The sequence below is a fragment of the Schistocerca piceifrons genome, chromosome X (assembly GCF_021461385.2).
Source record: "Schistocerca piceifrons isolate TAMUIC-IGC-003096 chromosome X, iqSchPice1.1, whole genome shotgun sequence".
Classification (NCBI taxonomy): Eukaryota; Metazoa; Arthropoda; class Insecta; order Orthoptera; family Acrididae; genus Schistocerca; species Schistocerca piceifrons.
In genome coordinates, this window is record NC_060149.1 from 108863347 (window position 1) to 108887172 (window position 23826).

The following is a 23826-nucleotide window of genomic DNA, read 5'->3' on the forward strand; positions in this document are numbered from 1 at the left end:
GATACAGACACTGTTAATGAACTGTTATTTCGATTGCAAAACTCTGCTTTATTCCACATTCATTACTGCTGTTGTTGACACGTACATGCAAAAAAAAAAGGGGCAAGCGACTGCTACTACACTAGACCCTTCCAGCCACATCATCATACCATATACATTGCCATAATGGAGGAAGATATTTCACGTAATATCATGCAGTTATGTGAAGGGGCATATCACACATTCACTTCTCCAACCAAAAGAAAATGTTTCTTACGAGAACAAAACCCCAATATGACCTGAAGCAGGGTTTGAGATTCTCTGCATGGATGCTAGGACCTTACCCATTTGGCAACAAGGACTATATGCAGGCTTCTCCTTTCCATACTCTCTGGTTGTGATTTATGCTGAGCAATCTTTTGCTTCTACCAGTTCACTGTAAATATTCTCTCTCTCAAATTTTTAGGGCAACCACACAAAGTATTTACGAGTAATGGCATCTACATTGTCTATATGAGTGAAGATTACCTGATTCTCAATCAGAAATTGCATTTGACTGTCGTTTGTAAGAAGATCATGTTGTTGTAGTAGTTGTGGTCTTCAGTCTAAAGACTGATATGATGCAGCTCTGCCAGCTAGTCTATGTTTTGTAAGCCTCTTCATCTCGAATAACTACTGCAACCCACATCCCTTTGAAACTGCTAACTGTATTCATGTGCTTTAAAATTTTTAAATCTCACAGTTCCTTCCATTACCAAGCTGACCATTCCGAGATGCCTCAGGACATGTCATATCAGACAATCCTTTCTTTTAGTCAAGTTGCACCATAACTTTCTTTTCTCCCCAATTCAGGTCAGTATCTCCTCAATAATTATTCAATCTACCCATCTAATCTTCAGCACTCTTCTACAGCAGGGGTAGTCAACCTTTCTTACTTACCGCTCACTTTTATGTCTCTGTTAATAACAAAATTTTCTAACTGCCCACTAGCTCCATGGTAATTGCGATTTATAAAGTAGGGAAGTGACTTTATTTCATACAGGTTATAAAAAGAATTACAGCTAGTTAAAGTACATAATAATAGTTAGTTATCAAATACTTTAGGTCAAATTCTTATGAAAACCTAATGAAAATACTTTTAAAACCACGGCCACGTACTGCTCACCATGAAAGCTGCAATGCCCACTAGTGGGTGGTTGGAGCCAGGCTGACCACCACTGTTCGACAGCAACACATTTCAAAAGTTTGTATTCTCTTCCCATTTGAACTGCTTCTTATCCACATTTCATATCGATATAAGGCTACCCTCTGCACAAATAACCTCAGGAAAGACATGCTAAGACTTACATTTACAAGAGATTTAAAAATTTTCCATTCTTCAGAACTGCTTTTCTTACTATTGCCACCCTTTATTTTATACCCTCTCTACTTTGTACTTTGGCCTTCATCAGTTATTTTTCTGTCCGAATACCAAAAATCATCTACTACTTTCTCATTTCCTAACCTTCTTCAACTCTTATGATTGCAATCTGGTTTATGTACATGTTGCAAATAATTTTTCACTCCCTGTATTTTATTGCTGCTACCTTCAAAATTTTGAAGAGTGTAGTCCCATCAATCTTTTCAAAGGCTTTCTCTAAATCCACTAATGCTACAAATGTTGGTTTGCCTTTCTCCAACCTATATTCAAAGATGAGACACAGAGTCAAACATTGCCTCACGTGTTTCTATATTTCTACGGAACCCAAACTCATGATTGCTGAGCTCAGCTTCTTTCAGGTTTTCCATTCTTCTCTGTAATAATTTGAATCAATATTTTGTAATCATGACTTATTAAAAGATAGTTTGTTAGTATTCACACCTGTCAGCACATACTTTCTTTGTAATTGGAATATTAAATTCTTCCTGAAGTCTGAGGATACTTCCCCTGTCTTATATATCCTGCACACCAGGTGGAAAAGCTTGGTTATGGTTGGCCCTCCCACGGATCGCAATAAATCTGAGGCAATGCTGTCTACTACAAGGGTCTTGTTTCCACTTCATCTTTCAGTGCTCTGTCAAATTCTTCTCGCAGTATTATATCTTACCTCTCATCTTCACCTACTTCCTTTCTCTTTCTACAATGTTGCCCTCAAGTTTGTTTCCTTTATACAAGCACTCTACACAAGGTGTCACAGAAATGTTGTGACAAATTTTGAGGGGCTGTAGAGAGTGTCTTGAGGAACAAACTGGGGATCTGAATCTGTGTCCGGAATTGTCATCCAATGACGCTATAGAATGTCGAAGTTACAGGCACTGGTGCCTCAAACAAAGCTATCCCTTTGTCAGCAAATGTGACTTTGAACAATGACAGACTATAGTTGGAACATCTCATAATTCTGTTTGTTATTAAGTGATGGTGACCAATTGCCACGATCACCAGTGGAGAAGATGGAACTAGCTGCAGCATAGAGGCCTTGTCTCCTACGAATGTGATCGAATGTGATGATCTGTTGCCTTGATGGATGTTGGTTTGAGACACAGGTTTCCATCAATAGTTTATTTTTCTCCTGGAACCCTCTACAACCTCCAGTTTTATTATGGTATACAGTTTATTTTTCTCCTGGTACCCTCTACAACCTCCATTTTTATTACGGTATACAGGAGAAAAATAAACTGTAGATGTAAACCCACATCCAAAACTATCACCCATCGAGGCAACAGAGCATCACATTCATAGGAGACAAGGCCTGTCTAAAAGTATCTAGCTCCATTTTCTCCACTGGCAATTGTGGCAATCACTCGTGAACACTGAAAAATAAACAACATTGCAAGATGTTCCACGTACGGTTCGTCAGTGAACAAAGTCATGGTTGCTGCCAAAGGTGTGGCTTAGTGGCAGACGTCAGTACCTATGACTTTGAATCTCTGTAGTATCATTGGATGACATTTCCAGACACGGGTTCATATCCTCAATTTGACCCTCAAGACCCCCACTACAACCCCTCAAAGTTTGTCGCAACACTTCTGGGACATCCTGTAAATGTGTTTCCCTTCTCTGCTTAGAACTGGCTTGCCATCTGAGTCCTTGATATTCATACAGCTGCTTCTCTTTTCTCCAAAGGTTTCTTTCATTTGCTTGTAGGTGGCCTTATTTTTCCCCTAGTCATGCACGTTTCTACAGCTTTGCGTTTGTCATCTAGTCATTTCTGCTCACCCATTTTGAAGCTTCTGTCAATCTCATATTTTAAATGTTCGTATTCACTTTCATCTGCTTCATTTTTATATTTTCTTCTTTCATCAATTAAATTCAATACCTCCTATGTTAAGCAAGAATTTCTACTAGGCCTTGTCTCTTGACCTATACTGCCTCCATTACTTCATCTCTCAAAGCTACTAATATGTCTTCTATTGCATTTCTTTCCCCTGTTTCAGTCCAGTATTGCCCCACACTCCCTCAGAAACAACCTCTGATTCTTTCAATTTATCCAGGTCCTATCTTTTTAATTTCCTACCTTTCGGCAATTCTTTCAGTTTTAATCTGAAGTTCATAATCAGTACATCATGGTCAGAATCAAAATCTGCTACAGGAAGTGTCTTACAGTCTAAAATTTTTTTAATCTCTATCTCACCATTGTATAATCAATCTGAAACCACTCAGTGCTCCCAAGTCCCTTTCAGGTATACAGTCTTCTTTTATGATTCTTAAACCAACTATCAGAAATGATAAAATTAGGTTCTGTGCAAAATTCAACCATTTGGCTTCCTCTTTCCTGCCTTTTTCCTAAGTCCATGTTCTCCTACTATTTTTCCTTCTCTCCCTTTTCCTACTATCAAATGGGGGGGGGGGGGGGATATTTTACCTGTGAAATATTTTACCCAAGATGACACCATCATCAATAAGTCACATAGTAGAACTGTATAGCCTGAGGGTAAAAATAATGGCTTTAGTTTTTCTTTGCTAGCAGCTGTTTGCAGTAGCAGCACAGCAAGGCCATGTTTGCTAATGTTACAAGGCCAGATCAGTCAATCATCCAGACTGTTGCCCCTGCAACTGGTTTTCAGTTATACCAGTTTTTCCATCTCTAGTTTCACTTGACCATAAAAACCACTCAAAATAACTGGGTTCTGAAATAACCAATTTCCAGATTTTTTATTGTTGTTATTTCCAGCAACAAAATGTAGGCATTGAACAACGACTGAAAAATTCTAAGACTCCCTCAGACTTTTGCACCATACTTTTCAAGGTACAAAGACCTAAAATATCATATAAAATAGGTAAATAAAAAACTTAGTCCATCCATTGTTCTCAGCTGTTTTCAAAAAATAGTGAGGGCTTGAATACTACAAAAAATTCACAAGTATTCTCCTACTGATTTTAAATTTTTAATTCTCTGTTTGTAAGCAAAGATCGTACAACTAACTGGGCATTGCAAATAGACAGTGCTAAAGGGTGAAAACTGAGGTTTGAGAACTCTATTTTTTGTATTAAGATAAGCAGATAAAAGCAGATTATCTATACACAGGCAACAGATCAGCTACTTTCTATTTTTATTGAAAACTATGGTTGAATTGTTAAGTTTTTAATCTATTATTGTTGCCCTAGCTACCTTCTCTTTTACTATTTCATAGAAATGGAAGTCAAATAACTAGATTAAGTGTTAAATTTATTGTGTTCTATTTCTTTTATGATTTTGAATTAAAACCAGTTTTTTAGTCAAACATATGTTTTTACTTTTTAATGGGACTTTGAATACAATAGCTTTTTAGCTGACAAAACCAAAAATGTTCTTTCAAAAAATTCAAGTGAACAATTTCAATAGTAGGCAAAAATAACATTTACCAAGAAACATTACATGACAAAAGTTAAAATTTCAATCATGAATTCACCCATTTCTCAATAATAATTGTCCAATATATCCATAAATATTTGTTTTATAATGTACTGATCTGGAAATTGAGTCCCTTCATCAGAAACAATATCATCCAAAGACGACACCGACCTTTCAGAAGCCACGGAATGTCCAACCAAACTCATTTGTTAAAAAAATGTTTAAAAAAATTAGCACTACTAATATGGCAAATTGCTGTACTGGTTTTATACCCATTATCAGTAAAAAATAAAACAATGTTATAACTTAGACCAAACAAATACCAAAAAATACCTGCCATTCAGACCTAAAATACAGGTATTGGTTTATCCTATCCTCACTTTGCTACCCTCTAAAGGAACCACAGGTTAGTCTGGTCTCCCCACAGATACTCACCCATCTGCACCACTGCGCTTGCACCTACAGTATGGCTACCTGTATTGGTGAGGGATGCAAGCCACCTCAACCTGGAAGGTCTATGGTTCATTGGGGGAAGATCAAGTTATTCCTCATCTAAGAGGAGACATATCTGCCAGGTCATAATTTGACAGCAGCAAAATCTTGTGTCATTGACACTGCAGTTTATCGATATTGCTGCCTTCATTGATTAGCATACCACAACTGTTAACCACAGATTCATGAGGGCTACACTCAAAGCCAAACAGGGTCTCAATAACTCCAACTGATTAGTGCCCGAGAGGACAGAAATATTTTTTGTTCAGCTGTGCAGGATTGTTCAGCCACATCACATACCTACAGCCTAGAAATGGACTTCTTTATAGTGAGACAAGTATCCATATGGACAGTACGAAGACATCTAATACCACAGACTGTCAGTACAGTAGCCATTGTAACAGCAGAGAGAGAGATGTGTGCCAACAGTGGTGTACCCAATGACAACACTGGGCATAGAAGTGGCACCACAATGTCTTTTCAGATGAGTGCTGGTACTGTGTACATCATCACGGTGGATGTATCAATGTGTGGAGGTGAACACTGCCACATAGCATTCAGCATCACCACATGGGGCCAGCATCTGGTGTGTTGGTATGGAGGGTCACTGGATACACAGCATGTTTTCTCTGGTTTGCATAGTCCTCTGAACTGGACAGCAGGCATCATGTTTCTGATGTGTTAAGGCTGATGCCTAACCCTAGGCTCGAGGTCTGAATCATGCTACCTCTCGACAGGATAATGCAATACTGCATGTTGCTTGTGCTGTTATGACCTACCTCAGTACAGACAGCTTTAAGACTGTTGCCCCATATAGCACAATTTCCATATCTATCACTGACTGAAAAATTGGGTTATCAACAGACTGGCACACTAACACTCACCAGCAACTACAATGGATGAATTCTGGCATACAGTTGAAGTTGTATGGAATGACATACCCAAAGCTATCATCCAAGCTCAGTTTGACTTGATGCCCAGCCACTGTTACTGACAGAGGTGGCAGCTGGGCATACTAAATTTTGCACCCCGCAACTTACTGGCCGTGTGTGTGTGTGTGTGTGTGTGTGTGTGTGTGTGTGTGTGTGTGTGTGGGCGCGCGCGCGGTGGGGTGGGGGGGGGGGGGCAATCTTAGCTTATTTACAGAATGTAGAGTACATTAAACCTAGCTACTACTTTCTGTGTTTGTGATGCGCTTATCATTTGAGAGGGGGGGAGGGGGGGAGAAGGGGAGTGTGGGAAGGAGAGAGGAGAATAATAATAAAAGATTTAGAATACTCAAATAGCAGCAAAAGATTTATCAGTATAAACCACAACCATCTTTCTGTACATGGCAGACATAAATTAAATACTGCATGTCAGTCTTTCCTTTACTTTATGGACAACTAGGATATTCATATACTACATAAAGACAACTCTGTCAGTATTGTAGATCTATAGTCAAAAGAGACTACACCTTTACTGAAACTGGAAGATGCCACTACTAAAAGTAGATACTATACAACAGTTTATGAACAGAGGAAGCATGCGGGTAGTCCTTGTAGCTAAGTAAGTAAAGTGTAAGCCTTCATACAGAGAATCTCAAATCCAATTCCAGGTCAGAGAGAGGGTTTCGTTGTTGTAAGAAACATTGTCTTAATTACTTTACATTGGAAAGGAAAAAAAATATTTCCAGTCATATTTAATAAAATTTAGATGACGGGATGCTTTTCCATTTCACGTAATACAATTACCCTGACCTAAATCTGGAACCAGATTAGAATCATTTTGCTAAGTTAATGGTGAAATGCATTTGAGAGGTCTCAGAGTAAGTAGTGACACACTGCCAATCTTCGTTTTGGTTTAGGTTGTTAGGTTGTTCCATAGTCACTTTCACTGTGATTTGGGTTTCTTCTTTTGCAGATCAAGCTGGAATTTCCATTTCTTCCTAGGTTACATTGTGTGTGTGTGTGTGTGTGTGTGTGTGTGTGTGTGTGTGTGTGTGTGTGTGTGTGTGCGTGTGTGTGTGCGTGTGTGCGCGTGTGTGTGCGCGTATGTCCGTCCATACATGCATGCAGCCCCCCCCCCCCCTGCTCTCTCTCTCTCTCTCTCTCTCTCTCTCTCTCTCTCTCTCTCTCACACACACACACACACACACACACACACACACACATACACATACACGGAAACACACACATTGCTTGCCCCTAAAATTGCAACGTTAGGAAGGATAGTTCAAAAGTAGAGTGGCATGCACATAAAGAAGCTGCAGTGTGAAACACTCTGCATAGAGAGACAGAGAGAATACTTTGTGGCATTGGCAGTGTGCCCTCTGTCCCTGTCCCACGTTCCATTGTCTAACCTGGTATCTCATAATGCTATTATGAGTTCTACGCTGGGCCATTGTTACCACTTCTGACTCTATTTAGCAGAATTTATATGCTTGGTAAACTATTGCTGTTACTTATTAATATAATATTGGTCTTGTCTGCTTTATGCTATCCATAATGAACACTATAGTGGCTAAGTAACATCACCATACCTAAACTACTATTAAAATCAATGCTAAATATCCTACGCTTGCAGACAGACTTGGTAGACTGTCATTATTGGCTGAGGCATCACTTGGTACACTCGCCTTGCCACTGCACATCACCCCACCATCAACTTTCCTATATGCACACTACTATAAGATAGGTAGGGTGTCACTACTTGTTCCTAGACCTCTCCAATGCAGTTTATGACTAAATAATCAAATAATATCATAATCCGGTTCCAGACTCTAGGTCAAGATAATCACACTATGTGAAATGGAAAAGCATCCTATCATCTAAATTTTATTAAACAGGATCCGAATATTTCTTTTCTTTGACTCATGGAATGCATACACTGCATTACTTATTTCAATCTTGAAAACTAACAAACATCACCAGCAATGAATCTAACAATCACTTGTGAAAAGGGCAACTGCATTTCACTGTTGGTGACATGAATATTGCAATATGGAGCCAATTGTTGCAAAACACTCTGGGTTATGTTTCTAAATATCATTTGCAGATGCCCTTACTCTACCACAGGATTTACAAAAGCCACCTCTCTGATATTCTAAAGGTTCTCCACAAGTTTGCAAGATTAATAATATTGCGAATACATAGAAAGAAGGATCCTTTATTGTATGATTATATGATAGCGGAACAAACACTGGTAGCAGTTACTTCTGTAAAATATCTGGGAGTATGCATATGGAACGATTTGAAGTGGAATGATCATATAAAATTAATTGTTGGTAAGGCGGGTACCAGGTTGAGATTCATTGGGAGAGTGCTTAGAAAATGTAGTCCATCAACAAAGGAGGTGGCTTACAAAACACTCGTTCGACCTATACTTGAGTATTGCTCATCAGTGTGGGATCCGTACCAGATCGGTCTGATGGAGGAGATAGAGAAGATCCAAAGAAGAGCGGCGCGTTTCGTCACAGGGTTATTTGGTAACCGTGATAGCGTTACGGAGATGTTTAATAAACTCAAGTGGCAGACTCTGCAAGAGAGGCGCTCTGCATCGCGGTGTAGCTTGCTCGCCAGGTTTCGAAGAGGGTGCGTTTCTGGATGAGGTATCGAATATATTGCTTCCCCCTACTTATACCTCCCGAGGAGATCACGAATGTAAAATTAGAGAGATTAGAGCGCGCACGGAGGCTTTCAGACAGTCGTTCTTCCCGCGAACCATACGCGACTGGAACAGGAAAGGGAGGTAATGACAGTGGCACGTAAAGTGCCCTCCGCCACACACCGTTGGGTGGCTTGCGGAGTATAAATGTAGATGTAGATGTAGATCATTTACGAACATTTAGGCAATTTTACTGTGATTGTTCTTGATCTCGATTACAATAAAATGATAGTCTTTCCTTCAAAGTTGAAAAGCCGTACAATCGTTTGTGATCAGTCTGCACTTGAACAATCGTAGTGCTGACAGATTTCTCCTATGGTGTTGTTCATTTCACCCTGCTCCAATGTTGAAATGTGTAAACCTAACTGCAACAGTTAACCCCATTCGGATTCTGATTCACATGATAGATGTATCTAGTATGAAAACTAGTTACTTTTGTGAGATCTGTTTATTTTTCATTGGAGAGTGAATGGATAGAGTTAGTGAAGGGTTACTTGAAATGTGTTAAGAGGTGTAATGTTATTCAGATGTTTCCCCACTAACACTCTTTCATTCAAATTGTGGCAGAAGTCACATCACATTATTTAAACAAAATTTGCTAAGAAAGACAATGAAATGTGATAATTCTTGAATCCTATCATACAGACATCAATAAATACACTTCCTACTAAGCAAGACGAGTTTATTCTCAACACGAACTGTGTGCCTACAGAACTTCCAATATTTTGACAGGAACCAGTGGTGAGAATTACACTTGCAAATGACATATGGCCTTAACCGGCTCTTTAACATCTTCACAAACGAAGTCATCACATTATGTAAATTGTGTTTCATGGAAACTTGTGTACACATGCTTAACCATTGCTAAAAGTATTACATTTGTGAGACTCAACATTCTTACAGTAATGAGTTACTGAATTAGAGACACCTTCCTAATTGAGTATAGTGCTCACTCGGCGAAGGTGACTAATCGTGGCATACACTGTAATCAGGGCAAAGTGCTTCATAACTAAGTGCCAGCTACAATTAATAGAAGATGGTAAGTGCATATCCTTCTAGGTGGAATTAAAGATGAGTTCAACAACAATGAGGATGAATAATCTCAGGACTAGGTTTCCTTTCTTGTAGTGTTCACGAAAACCATTCTTGACACAAATCTGGAGATGACATAGTGGTATTTTGTTCTGCTGAACATACAGGTCTCCAGACTGAACAAATGAAATACTTGCACACAATCCACAAGCAGATAATTGTATCATTTGTCGACGAGGTACATTGGCAAGTGTACCAGCTGTGCACGAAGCCACATTACAGGATTGCTTCTATTTTCCATTGCCAGAAATGCTTCTATTTTTCTCCCATTTTCCATAATGATGGAGAAGTGTGAAGAATACTTGGAAGAGTTAAGATATTTTCTGGTTTCTTCAAATAAAACTAATTCCTTAAGATAAAAGTTAATGCAGTATGAGAATTTTGTTATGTATTGCGTACACACTACTCAATCTGTCTTCTGGGGGAGAATAGTCAGTCTTAAGATGTTTGCTCTGTCTAGAGCTGTAGTTTTCAAAGGTGACAATAGTATTTACTGTGTGTGTGTGTGTGTGTGTGTGTGTGTGTGTGTGTGTGTGTGGCAGTTAAGATTTCTGCATTGCAGCACAGATGCAGGATAGCATGGAGGATTACGTACACTTAGTATTGTGGAACAGAGATGAATGAAAGAGACTGAAAAATTGTGGCATTAAACTGGAAAAAACTGTGTGCACACTATTCCTTGGCTGATATTACTGAGGTGTGCAGAGTGTTGAAGTGCAGTGGGAGTAATTTCTGCCTTTCTTACACAGTCATGGTACTGATATCTATGCTTTGTGACGAACATCTATAATGATCAGTCAGAACATTACGACAACAGGCTTATTATCCACATAAGCCCATCCAGGCAATAGCAGCATCACCTGGTGAGGAATGACTCACAAGCCACACACATGCATGGTGCATGTACTATCAGTGAGTGTGCTGTCCATGTGTAGAATGGGGAAGGCATGCAATCTGTTTGAGTTTAACCGACGGCATATTGTGACAGCCTGGAGGCTTGGCACGAACGTTTCGGAAACTGCATGACTTGTCGGGTGTTCGAGAAGTGCTGTAGTGAGTGTATTAAACATGTGGCAAAAGAAATACCAATAAAGTTTAGTCCAACTTCATCTTTGACAAAATTTTAGTAAATATTATGTATAAATGGCTTCTTAACCACTTTCCCATAAATATTACATTGTTCAAGTCACAGGTTGGATTTCTGATAGTGACGAGGTCATCTGCACCTAATAGTATTTCTTCTTTCAATATAGTCATGGACAACACTATAAGGGAAGTTCACTGACAGTCAACAGTGGACGATATGAAAATCTCAGTGAATGCAGATGGTGTGATAATATCAGAAGACAATGAGCAGAAACCAGAGAAACAACTAAATACGTGGCACAGCATGATTGAAGAATCAGTCAAGGAAATATGCTTCACAAAAGTGAGATAGTGAAAATCAGCATGGAAAATAAATAAACGGAGGCTGTAAGTTTCAATGACAAAATTATTAAGGAAGTATATCCTTCTAATATCTAGGAAGTAAGCTATCCAGGAAAGGGGACAGCAAAGAAGAAATTTCGGAGAGGATAGAAAATTGCTCAAAATTTTATTGTTTCAGACATAAATGAAATTGGAAAATACCTACCACAGAAAACACCATAACACAGAAATCATGTTATTGACCAATTTTGACATATGAATCAGAATGTTGGACCTGGAGACAGAAATATGTGAGTAGAGTACAAGCAACAGAGATGTGCTTTCTATAAGGGATCCTGGGTATGACAATAAGGGACAAGATAAGAAATAAAACAATATGAAATATGCCTCAGGTCAGTCCTTTGAAAGAAAATATGCACAGAAATAGGACGCAAGGATTCAGCCATGATAAAAGAATGGGAAAAGAAAGAGTTTGAATGATACTCCTGCTGGAACTAAATCCAGTGTTTCAATTTTCAGTTGGTTACATTCCATTAGGCATCCTGTTTATCATGCATGTAAGAGTGTATATTCATTTTCATAGCTTATGAGATTGGCATGTAACTTTAACTGGACAAGTTGAGATCATTTGCAATACATTATACACTATTATGCAAGTTGTTCTCATTTGTGAGACACACCTACACACAATATTTAACTCGCTCATCACTGTCACAGTCAATGTAGAAAATAAAATAAAAACCTATACTTTGGCTCTGTAACATTCCTCCCCTATAATGCACCACAAATCAGATTGTCCAATACTGATTCGATAGCTCTGATAACTTTATGTCTCATCTTATAAATTCTCTCTACCCTGCATGCAATAATATCAAATCTCATCGATGAATATAGGTCTATTACAAACCTTGTTTTAGATACAGCAAACTGTAATAAATATTAGACATATAATGCACCCTTATAATCTTACTCATAAAAGGCAGTTGGATTCTGATGTAAACACAAAAATAGATAATGTTAGGTACTACTATAAAATGTAAGGGCATTTGGTTTCTTATCATTGCTGTCTAGTAAAACCTTGGAACATTGCTCAACAGCAAATTATGGTGCTCCTCAATGTTTAAATTAAATATTACCTACTTCTATAAAGCAACTAATAAATCCTGAGCTTTACTCACCGAATGAAATGCAGACACCTTCTGATATCAACCAACAGCAGATATATTTACAAAGCAGTATTTTTCCCCATATTCCAATGATTACACATTTCTTCCAAAATGTGTGACCCTGCAGGCACATGGACATGTTTTATCAGATACAAAAAAACACAATATCTATTATTTTATTTATTGATCATTACCTTTCTTCTCTTAATGGTGTAAATTACAACAGATTTACAATAAATGCAATCAACACAGGGAACACTGGATTTTATAACTTTTCTGAAGGTGTGTGTGTGTGTTTAGGAGGGGTGGCGTGAGGAGGAGTGGGGGGGGGGGGGTGTTTACAGGAGGGGGGGGTTTACAACATCTAATGAATCTCTTAATATAGTAGCCTCCTCCTAATGAAAGATTCACATGGAAAACAGATACCACAAGAGACAAAGCTAGCTCTGGACTGGATTTGGTGGTGGCGGTGGCGGTGGCGGTGGCGGTGGCGGTGGCGGTGGTGGTGGTGGAGGTGGAGGTGGAGGTGGTGGGGGGGGGGGGAGGAGGGGGGGCAAAACTGTGGGAAAAAAGGTTGGGAGGGGGGGCAAGTCCCAGCTATCTCCTGTTATACTCCAGCACAACAGCAAGTTATGTATTTAGAAATCTCTGTGTTTGATTCACAGTTAATTCTTGAATTCTGTGACTGATTTTCTATTTAAGAGGTGTAATCTCATGTTTTTTAGCCATGAAGTGTAGATTCGGGCAGTCTGTAATACAGCTGTCATTTCTTTTGGACAGTCAGCTACATAGCTCAGTAAGGCATCAGGCTACATTGGTGACACCTCAGGAGGGTAGGAAGTTGCATATTTAGCAGCAGGGTTTGAGCAGGGACAGGGAAGCAGCAGTTTGTTAGCCATCAGGAGTGTCAACATTAGGCATGTTATGGAGCCTCTTTAGGAAATAGCGTTCAGGGCTGTAAAGAAAACCAGCTTGCACTCAGTATATCATAGTTGCAGATTTTGGACCTGCATTATCAAGTGCCACCTGGGTAGCAGAGTACTTGTTGAGTAAACATGGCTTTTTTAAGGCTAGACATTAGTTTGAGGTACTCTGATGAACACTCACCAGTCAACACACAAGACAGTGTTCAGAGTAAAGACACTTCGATTGCCAAAATTTTATCGGTAAAGTGTTGAAGTACTCATAAAAAAGTTCACAAATTTCCTGCTCTCCTAGAATTTTGTCACACTCAAATTATCGTTGGAACTGAGAGCTGGATGAAGCCCAAAGTAGAAAGCCTAGAAATATTTAACAAATCCTGAGACGTATATTGGAAAGACAGATTGGATGCAATAGGAGGGCAAGTATTCACTGCAGTCAATGAAAATATTGTTTCTATTGAAGTCGAATTTGAGTTTGACTGTGAAGTTACCTGGATGCATGTAACAGGTTTAGGTGAAATCAAGTTCTGTTGAATGTTTCTACTGGCCTCCTGATTCCAGTATGATAGTCTTAGAGCCGTTCCAAGGAAGTCTAGGCTCAGTAGCACTGAAATATTGAGATCATGCAATATTGGTTGGAAGTAACAATAGCCTGCTGAGTATAGACTGGGTCATCTACGAATTCATTACAGGGGTAAGGACAGGCCATCTCTTGAAGTACTTTTGAGTATGTTTCCCGAAAAATGTCTTGCGCAGCTAGTTTGAGAACGCACACACAATGGAAATACTTTAGACCTTGCAGCTAAAGACAGGCTTGACCATATCGACGGTGTCAGTATAAAGGCAGGTATTAGTGATCATGATATTAAAGTGATGATGGTTACTAAAGTTAATAAATCAGTCAAGAAGGCTAGGAAAGTATTTCTGTTGTCTGTTGTGAAGCCAAAATACAACTGTTTTGTGGATTGGCACACAGAATGTTACACTCTCAGTTGTCAAATGTATGGTATTTTTACCACAACATGTCTCAGAATTACATTATCCCATTATCAAGTGCTTAAAGCTTCTATGCCATCTGGCGCCACCAAAAGTAAAACCCCAGCAGCAAAAACCCACTGTCAAACACAAAACTCTTCCTAGAACATCTCTTGTTAGCATGTTATACTCTCAAGGTACAATCGTCAAATGAGTGTGTTTGCTGCTAGTACTTTACTTTTGATGGTGCCTAATAGCATAGAAGTTTTAAGCACCTGACAATGGAATAATGTAGATCTGAAACATGTTGGGTAAAAATATCACACATTTGACAAATGGTGGCGTAAAATTCTCTGTATCGAGAGCATTTTCACTAGACACACCAGGTAAACAGTTACTAGAAATTCACTTAGGCAATGTTGACGGATTGCAAATAGTGCTGTGGAGAAGTATGTACCGAGTAAGTTGATTAAGGACCAAAAACACCCACCGTGGTTTAATAATCAAATTTGGAAAATCATGAAGAAGTGAAGACTGTTGCAATCTCAGTTCAAAAGAGAATGTGCAAGTGAGGACAGGCAAAAGTTAGTGGAGACTCATGTGTCTGTAAAAAGATCAATGCAGGAAGCATGAAAGATCTACCACCATCATACCTTAGCAAAAGATCTTCCTGAGAGCCCTATCTAAAATCGCTCAGCAGGTCAAAGGCTTCTATACAGTCACTCACTGACCAGTCTGGTGCAGCAACAGAGGATAGCAAAAGAAAGCTGAAGTTTTAAATTTTGGATTGAAGAAATCGCTCACACAGGAGGATCGTACAAACATACCTTCATTTGACCATCGTACATACTCCTGTATATGGAGGGAGGACATGGTAATAGGCAACCTTGGCATACAGATGCAACTGAAAGTGTTGGAAACAAATAAGTCACCATGTCCTGATGGAATCCCAATTCAGTTTCACAAAGAGAACTATATGGCACTGGCCCCTTAATTAGCTTGGATTTATCACTTATCTCTCGCCCAGCACAAGCGAATGGAAAAAGCACAGGTGACTCATGTATACAAGAAGCACAACAGGGCAGATCCACAAAGTTACAGACCAATATCCTTTACATTGGTTTGCAGCAGAATACTTGAACATACCCTCAGTTTGAAGATAAGTAATTTCCTTGTGACGGTAAAGCTTCTGTTCACAAATCAGCACAGTTTTAGAGGCAGATTCCATATTCCTAGATTTCCAAAAAACATTTGACATGGTACCCAAAACAGACTGTTAACAGAGGTATGAGCATTAGGGATAGGCTCCCAGATACGTAAGTGGTTCAAAAACTTCTTACGTAATAGAAGCCAGTACGTGTCCTCAACGGTGAGAGTTCATCAGAGACATGGGTATCATCAGGAGTGCCCCAGGGAAGTATCACAGGACTGCCATTATTCTCTAGATACATAAATGATCTAATGAACAGGGTGAACAGCAACCTACGGTTGTTTGCTGATGATATTGTGGTGTATGGGAAGGTGTTGAAGATGAGTGACTGTAAGAGGATACAAGATGACCTACACAAAATTTCTAGTTGGTGTGATGACTAGCAGCTTGCTCTAGATGTAGCAAAATTAAGTTAATACAAATGAGACAGAAAAACAATGCCATAATGTTTGAATACAGCATTAGTAGTGTGGTGCTAGATGCAGTCGTGTTGATTACATATTTAGGCGTAACACTGCAAAGTGATATGAAATTGAACGAGCACGTATGAGTTGTAATAGAGAAGGGAAATGGTTGATGTCTGTTGAAGGTGAATGGTCAACTTCAATTTACTGGGAGAATTTTAGGCAGGTGTGGTTCATCCATAAAGGAGACCGCATATAGAACACTAGTGCAAGACATTCTCGAGTACTGCTCGAATGTTGGGGGTTTTGCACAAAGTCCAATTAGAGGAAGACATCGAAGCAATTCAGAGGTGGACTGCTAGATCTGTTACCAGTAGGTTTGTTCAACACACAACTATTATGTAGGTGCTTCAGGAACTCAAATGGGAATCCCTAGAGGGAAGACGATGTTTGCTTTGAGGAACATTATTCACAAAGTTTGGAGAACTAACACAGGAAGCTGACTGCACAATGATTCTACTGTTGCCAAACGTACATTTTGTGTAAGGACTATGAAAATAACATAAGAGAAATTAGGCCCCTTTTGTGGAGGCATATAGACATAAAATTTTCCCTCACTATATTTGTGAGTGGAACAGTATAGGAAACGACTAGTGGTGGTACAAGGAATGATCTACCACACACTGTACAGTGTCTTCCAGAGTATGTATTTAGAAGAATATGATAAAATCAGTTACTATCTCCATCACTTTCTTTCTGCCCCAGTTGTGAAGCCAAAATGTTAATTTATTTGATATATATGTTTAGCCAATTCTTCAAAAGACATGCAAGTGCTGATCTACTTAAAACACCTTCCTTAATAATTCATGGAAATTTTTGCAGATCAAACCCTGCTTTACAGTAAGCATAAAACACCAAACTTGCCATTAGCTAAAACAATAGCAAAAGCACAACAAAAACTGAGTTCTTAGTTTTTGGCAAAAAAATAAAACATTCTTAACTATAAAAAGGTATGCTAAGGCCAGTACAGTGTAAGCACTGTTTATTGGTCTGTCATCCACATGATACAAAAGTCATGTGCTGTACAAGCCTGCCCTGTAAGAGGTATAGTAAGGGTACTTACTTTTGATTCACTGCCTGGGATGCAATAATGCACAGCCAGGCTGATTCTTTCAGTAACTGTATACCATGCTTTATGTTTGGGAACAAAAATGCTTGACACAAAATCAGGGCTGTAAAATGGGCAGAACAGTCATTCCTGGACCTACTGAGGAATTTTGATGCTTATCGTTGTGAGATACAGGAACTGTCACCATCCTCTATGACAGTAGGCATGTTGTGTCTAATCCCTGCTTCAACCTGAATATACGGATAGAGAAATTGACTCGGTAACACTATCAATGGTGAGCATACAAACATGTTATTAATTAAAGTCCCCTGCCACATTTTCTGTCTCTATGCAAAGGCTAATCTCAAGAACTACTGCATGGATTTTGATACAGTTTTCACCAACAGACAGACTTATTCATGAGGAAGGTTTGCATAGGTAATTTATTACCGCTAAACGAGAGGAGTCATCTGGCCATAGTTAATTAGTGCTCCCATTGTGAAGTCGGGGCAGGTCACAACTTATTCATCAGCAGGATGAGAACCAGAAGCTGCTACTCAACACCCTCTAACCACTTCTCCAAAGCTTACTACAGACACAAGCAACACAGTAATTGCCAGTTTTTCCTTCCTTGGATGACGCTGTAGAGGATTGAGAAGCCAATGAATCAAGACTACTGAAGCATTTACACACATTCAAGGTAACTGATGCCAGCCTCATAAAATCTTTGTTTTTGTCTTCATCAAAACATGACATTTACAGACTACTGAGCAAATTGGACCCCTTATCTAAGCCTTCAGAGCTCATCTTTTCAAATATTCATTTGTTGCTGACTAAAGATTACCAGTGGCATATCCATGCAATTTCCTCCTGGGTAGCATTTTACCCATGCAAGAAACAGCCAAACCAGACTCGTCAAGAATGGGCCTCAGAGTTGGAAGGCTTAGGGCGAAAACGTTATTTTGTTACCCCTAAAGTAAGGAAATATATCTACATCTACATGATTACTCTGCAATTCACATTTAAGTGCTTGGCAGAGGGTTCATCGAACCACAATCATACTATCCCTCTACCGTTCCACTCCAGAACAGCGCGCGGTAAAAACGAACACCTAAACCCTTCTGTTCGAGCACTGATTTCTCTTATTTTATTTTGATGATCATTCCTACCTATGTAGGTTGGGCTCAACAAAATATTTTCGCATTCGGAAGAGAAAGTTGCAGAAGAAATGATCAGGGACATGATCATCTGGGGTACTCCATCAGGGATTTCCAGCAGGAGGCACTTCAACTAGAAGAACCATCATTAGGACTTAGCACAAAGCTTTGAAGTGACCAAAGCAACAGGCAAGAGAAACTGGAGTCGAGGATCAACATAGCAGCTATAATATCCACGACAGGAACCAAAGACCACACTAGTGGGGATTTAGACGTAGCAACAGTACAGGTGGGATGCTGTACTATTAACCAAAAATGTCCTCCACCCCACTCAAGCTGATCAAACTGGTCTTTGGTACCGAAACAACAGCCATCATGTCTGGATTGTTTTAAGAAACATCAACATGAAGGCTGTCCTGACAGATGGGCCTACTGCCAAAACTGTTCTATCAACTGCCATTTAGCTTCTGTACGTCCTAAGTCCTGTTAGGCAAGACAGCCTCCTGCACAACAGATGGATGTTGGTCACTGTCACTGTCGACCATCAAGAGACCTTCAATAAGCTTTTCGAACTGTGCACAGAGCTAGAGACAGTTTGCTGGGATTCTCAGGACCTGTTCACCCCAGAATTCGATACCGCAAAGGATTTTGACATGCATATAACACTGAAACACAATAGACAGCCTCGATACTTCTGAGCACACACCATTCCTTTAGCTCTCAGAGACCAAGTAAAGGAAGAATTAGATCGCCTAACTGCAATTGGAGTTCTGGAACCTATTCTTTCTAGTCAATGGGCTACCTCATTAGTCACAGTGTGAAAACCATCAGAGACGATCTGCCGGTGTGATAATTTCAAAGTAACTTTCAACGTCAAATCAGAGACTGAGACATATCCTATTCTGAAACCGGAAGAATTACTGTCGAAATTAGAAAGTGGAAACTTCTTCTCTAAAATAGACCTAGCAGATGCATATCTCCAACATCCCCTTGATGCAGAATCTCAACAGCTGCTTATACTTAAAATGCCACACAGGCTTTATTATTTGAAATGCCTAATGTTTGCACAGCAAGTGCACCTGCTATTTTCTAATAGTTTTTGCAACTATTAGTACGAAAAGTGGATGGATGCATTAACTATTTACATAACATCATTGTAACAGGGAGAACAATGGGCAATACCTTCGCAGTCTGAAATCTTTATTCAGCATGTTAAAGGAGGCTGGCCTAAAATGCAGAAAAGAAAAATGTTTTTTTCAGCCTAACATTCAGTAAGTCGGCCACATCATTTCCAGCTTGGGCATTTGTTCTCTGGATAAACATGTCGAAGCCATAATCAAACTTCCCAGACCAACAATGCTTATGCAACTTCGTTCCTTTCTGGAAAAGATATTGTATTACTGAAAGTCCTTACCTGCAGTAGCAACAGAAGCTGCCCCCTTGTCTCAGTTATGCAAAAAAGTGGACACCAGCTTGCGAGCGCACCTTCTACAGGTTGAAATCCCAGTTGTTAATGGCCCTGTGCCCTGCACGTATTGATCCAACAAAGCAGACAGTTAATGCAGTGGCTGCATCTCATACAGGTGTTGGAGCAGTCCTGGCACACAGGGAGGCTGTGAGCGTACAAGCTGTGTGGGGAGATAAGAGCGGCAGTTCTCCGCCACAGTGTACATGGCTGGCAGTTGCTACGGGGTCGTGGTGAGCAGCTAGCCATCATGCGGCCTCGGAAAATCCCGAGCGGAAGCTTGGTGGGGGAGTGTATGGCCATGTTTGTGCACTTGGAGGAATTTACATGCCAGAAAAAAATTGATAAAAAACAGAACTAAGAGTGACACAGAGGTGTGAGTTGGCACTCATGAACAGAAAAACATGTAAAGCTAAATTATCTACACACACCACAAAAATATATAATAGTTTAAAAGTTACTGTTGTCTTAAAAATTGTAAATTTATGAAAGGTCAAAAGCTAATATCTCAGCAATGCTTTAGCCGATTAATATGAACAAACTGTTTATGGGTGCAGCTTGTAGAGCTGCATTGAGCAATCATAGCCGATTTAAAGAGACGAAGCTGGCAGCAGCATTCTAAAGTTTAAAGTGATAGGTGAGCAATTAAGAATGTATTTTTACTTGTTTATTTATGTTTAGTATCAAAAACCCGGGGAAAGCAAAATCACGCCACAAGAACATTATTTGTGAAAAAACGGTGGCAGATACAAAAAATTGGACTTTTTAACTGTTTGATCAATATACTGAAGACTATTCATGGAAAAATAGAAATAAACTACTTGTTCAAATTATAAATCAATGTGAGTACCTCAATATTTAAAATTTCACTGCAATAACTGTCTGCATTTTTTAAATTTTATTTTATTTCAGCTTGAAGACTGAGTTGACCACAGATGTGAGCTGGCACCGTATGAGGAAAAATGTAGCCAAACATTGAGAATAGCCACATCTCAGGGGCCGCTCAATTAAGCTGAGTGTTGAGTTTAACAAATATATACATTTTCGTACCGTAGCTTGTGGGGGCTCGATCCAACTATTCAATCTAAACTAACTTTTTTAGCAAAAATCAGAGAACAGCACCAACATCAACCATATAAATATTTTTGTTATTTTCAGCAAATTTTTACAGTGCATAGTGCCCAGTACCATTGTAAGGCAGATGGCTTTGAGCACCCTGTGGCCTATGCATAGAAAACAGTGACTGACACCCAACATGCTGGCCATCATCTTCGCATTAAAAAATTTCACATTTTTGTTTATGGCATAAAGTTTCACCTTGCCATGGACCACAAACCACTGATCTCCTTATTCAGTCCAGCAACAAAGATTCCAGACACCGCCTCCAGTGCTGGGCTTTATTTTTGATGCACTACCAGTATGAGATTCACTTCTGCAAAATGACTGAGCATGTCAATGCTGGTGTCCTCTTCCACCTTCCATGGGGACCTGACCCAGAGTTCGACAAAGAAGAAATTCTGCACTTTTACATTGATGAAGAAGCAGAAGCTGCCATAGATTCTTTTCCCATTACCAGCTCCAGGATTGCAGTTGCAATGGTAATGACAAAATACTCAAAGTCCGAAGTCACATACTTCATGGATGGCCCGAATGCAACCTCCCATGGCTTTTGCGGCATTCTGTCAGTTCTTTAATACCTGCCTTCAGCTCATGTTGATCAATGTAGTAATTCTACTCGTTTCTGATGAGGGACACCCACGAGTAGTCATTCCTTATTCTTTACATCAGCATGTCCTGCAACTATTGCACTAAGGTCACTGAGGGGTATCCCAAACTAAATTTCTGGGTCGCAGATTCACTTATTGGCCAGGCATGAACCAGGAGATCGAATGACTCACCTAAACACATCCTTCCTGCTAGAGCCAGCAATCAAGCAGCCCCATGACATTCATTTACTTCTTGGTCACCATGTGCTCGTCCTTGGGAGTGGGCACAAATTAATTTTGCTGGGCCAGTGTTTAACGCAATGTTCTTGATATTGGTTGATGCTTACTCCCAATTTCCATACATAGTACATGCAATGCTACATCGACCACCAACACCATCAGAGCCTAAGAAAAAGTTTTTGAGATTGAAGGTCTGCCAGAAGTGCTTGTAATTGACAATGGTCCCCAAATCTGTAGTGAGGAGTCTCATGGTTTCTGTGCCCAACATAGCACTTGCCACATTCCATTGTCCCTCTTCCATCCACAGTCCAATGCAGAATCCAAGAGGATGGTCCGCACTTTCAAAACCCAGATGAAGAAATATCTCCAGGATCACTCCACTGATGCACTGCTAACTACTTTTTTTTTTTTTTTTAGCAGTTACAGGTCCACACCCATTGGAGACAAAAGTCCTGCAAAAGTTCTGCCGTCAGACACCTTGGTGTGGACGAAAGGATTTGGCCAGCAACCAGCCCAGATTCTGGGAACAACAAACCAGCACCACCAGGGCCGGAAGGGCTAAGGGGTGCCACTTCCGGACTGGGAGGGCCTGCTACATGCCAATCAACTTCATCCCAGACTAGTTTCCCAACAGTTTCTTCCGTTCCCCTCTCTGCACCATCATTACCAGTCAACTAGTTCCCATCCTACCCCAGGCCACCCAGCTAGTGCAACACTAGACATATACATGGTTTCTGCCCACAGCCAGCTGACCAAAACCACACCCCCAATAAGAGCGATTTACCCCCGACATCGCCCAGCCCCAGAGGCTACCCTTCCCAGACTACAAGATGTCCCCTGGTCAGCAACCACGGGTAATTCTAGATGGAGATGAAGACATGCCACTGGCTCCACCTGCTCTGCTGCCAGGTCCACTCCACACAATCTTCGACCCCCCCCCCCCCCCCCACCAGGGCGTTTTTGTCCATATGCTCCTGTGCCCTGAGCCACCAACACCGCTGAGGACATGGAGGAGAACCCCATGCATATGGCGCTTATTCACAGCAGATGCTTCCCCGTTTCCCCAAGGGGGAAGGGGTGCAGTATCAACCACTATTAAAACCCCGCACTGAGAAGCGGCGCTCTCCATCATGTGCAGCTGAGAAACGCATTGTTGGCTGCACTTCTCCATGAGCAGCCTACTGATAACATCGCAGCGAACCCAGCCACTGACTCCATTAACTATGGAGCCTTATTTAACACTGCTACTGACGTCTACAAGCCAGTTCCCACCATGCTATGTCCTACTCCGCAACTCGAAAGTGCTATGCTGTGGTGGACCTGCTATTCGATGTTGATCTGGCTGCTGTCTGGACTTAGCATCCGAATGCTATACTGGAACTTGGACTTAACCGTTCACTGGGCTTATTATGTCAACGAACTTGTGAATTCCACCGGAATTCTGCACTTCACTTGTGCTTCCTGGACATATTGGTATAATCACTATCAATTTATATAATTTTCGATGAAGTGGTGCTTGGTAACAGAATTATCTGTACCAACATTGTGTCAAAAAAACATAGAATGGTGATATATTTATTGTGTTATTTGTGGCTATAACAGATATCTGCTCAGTAACAAGTCCATCAGGGACATTCCAACCCTTCTAAAGCAGCCCAAGTCAACTGTTGGCAATGTGATAGTGAAGTGGAAATGGGAAGGAACAGCCACAGGTAAACCAAGACCAGGCAGACCTCATGGACTGATGGGCAGGGACTATCTAGCATCACAGAGGCTGGTGTTAAAAGAATCAATTGCAATCAGTGGAAGGAATCACATATGAGTTCCCTAGTGCTAGCAGCACTCCAACCAGCACAATGGCTGTGCATAAGAACTTAAAAACGATGGGGTATAGTTCCACTGAACAGTGGATAACTGGAAACGAGTGATGAATCATGCTACATCCTGCGGCAATCCAGTAGTAGGGTCTGGGTTTGGTGAATGCCTTGGGAATGTTACCTATCATCATCATGAGTAGTGACAGCA

The 23826-nt window shown here is 40.3% G+C and overlaps 1 protein-coding gene across 1 annotated transcript in view; it reads right to left on the reverse strand.

Annotated features, from left to right (window-relative positions):
* The window catches only part of LOC124723057 (lysophospholipid acyltransferase 5), a 190052-nt gene that overhangs the window by 52973 nt on the left and 113253 nt on the right, over positions 1–23826 (reverse strand). Inside the window, exon 7 of the mRNA XM_047248236.1 lies at positions 12626–12734. Coding sequence (XP_047104192.1) covers positions 12626–12734 — 109 coding nt within the window. The remainder of the gene's footprint in view (positions 1–12625; positions 12735–23826) is intronic.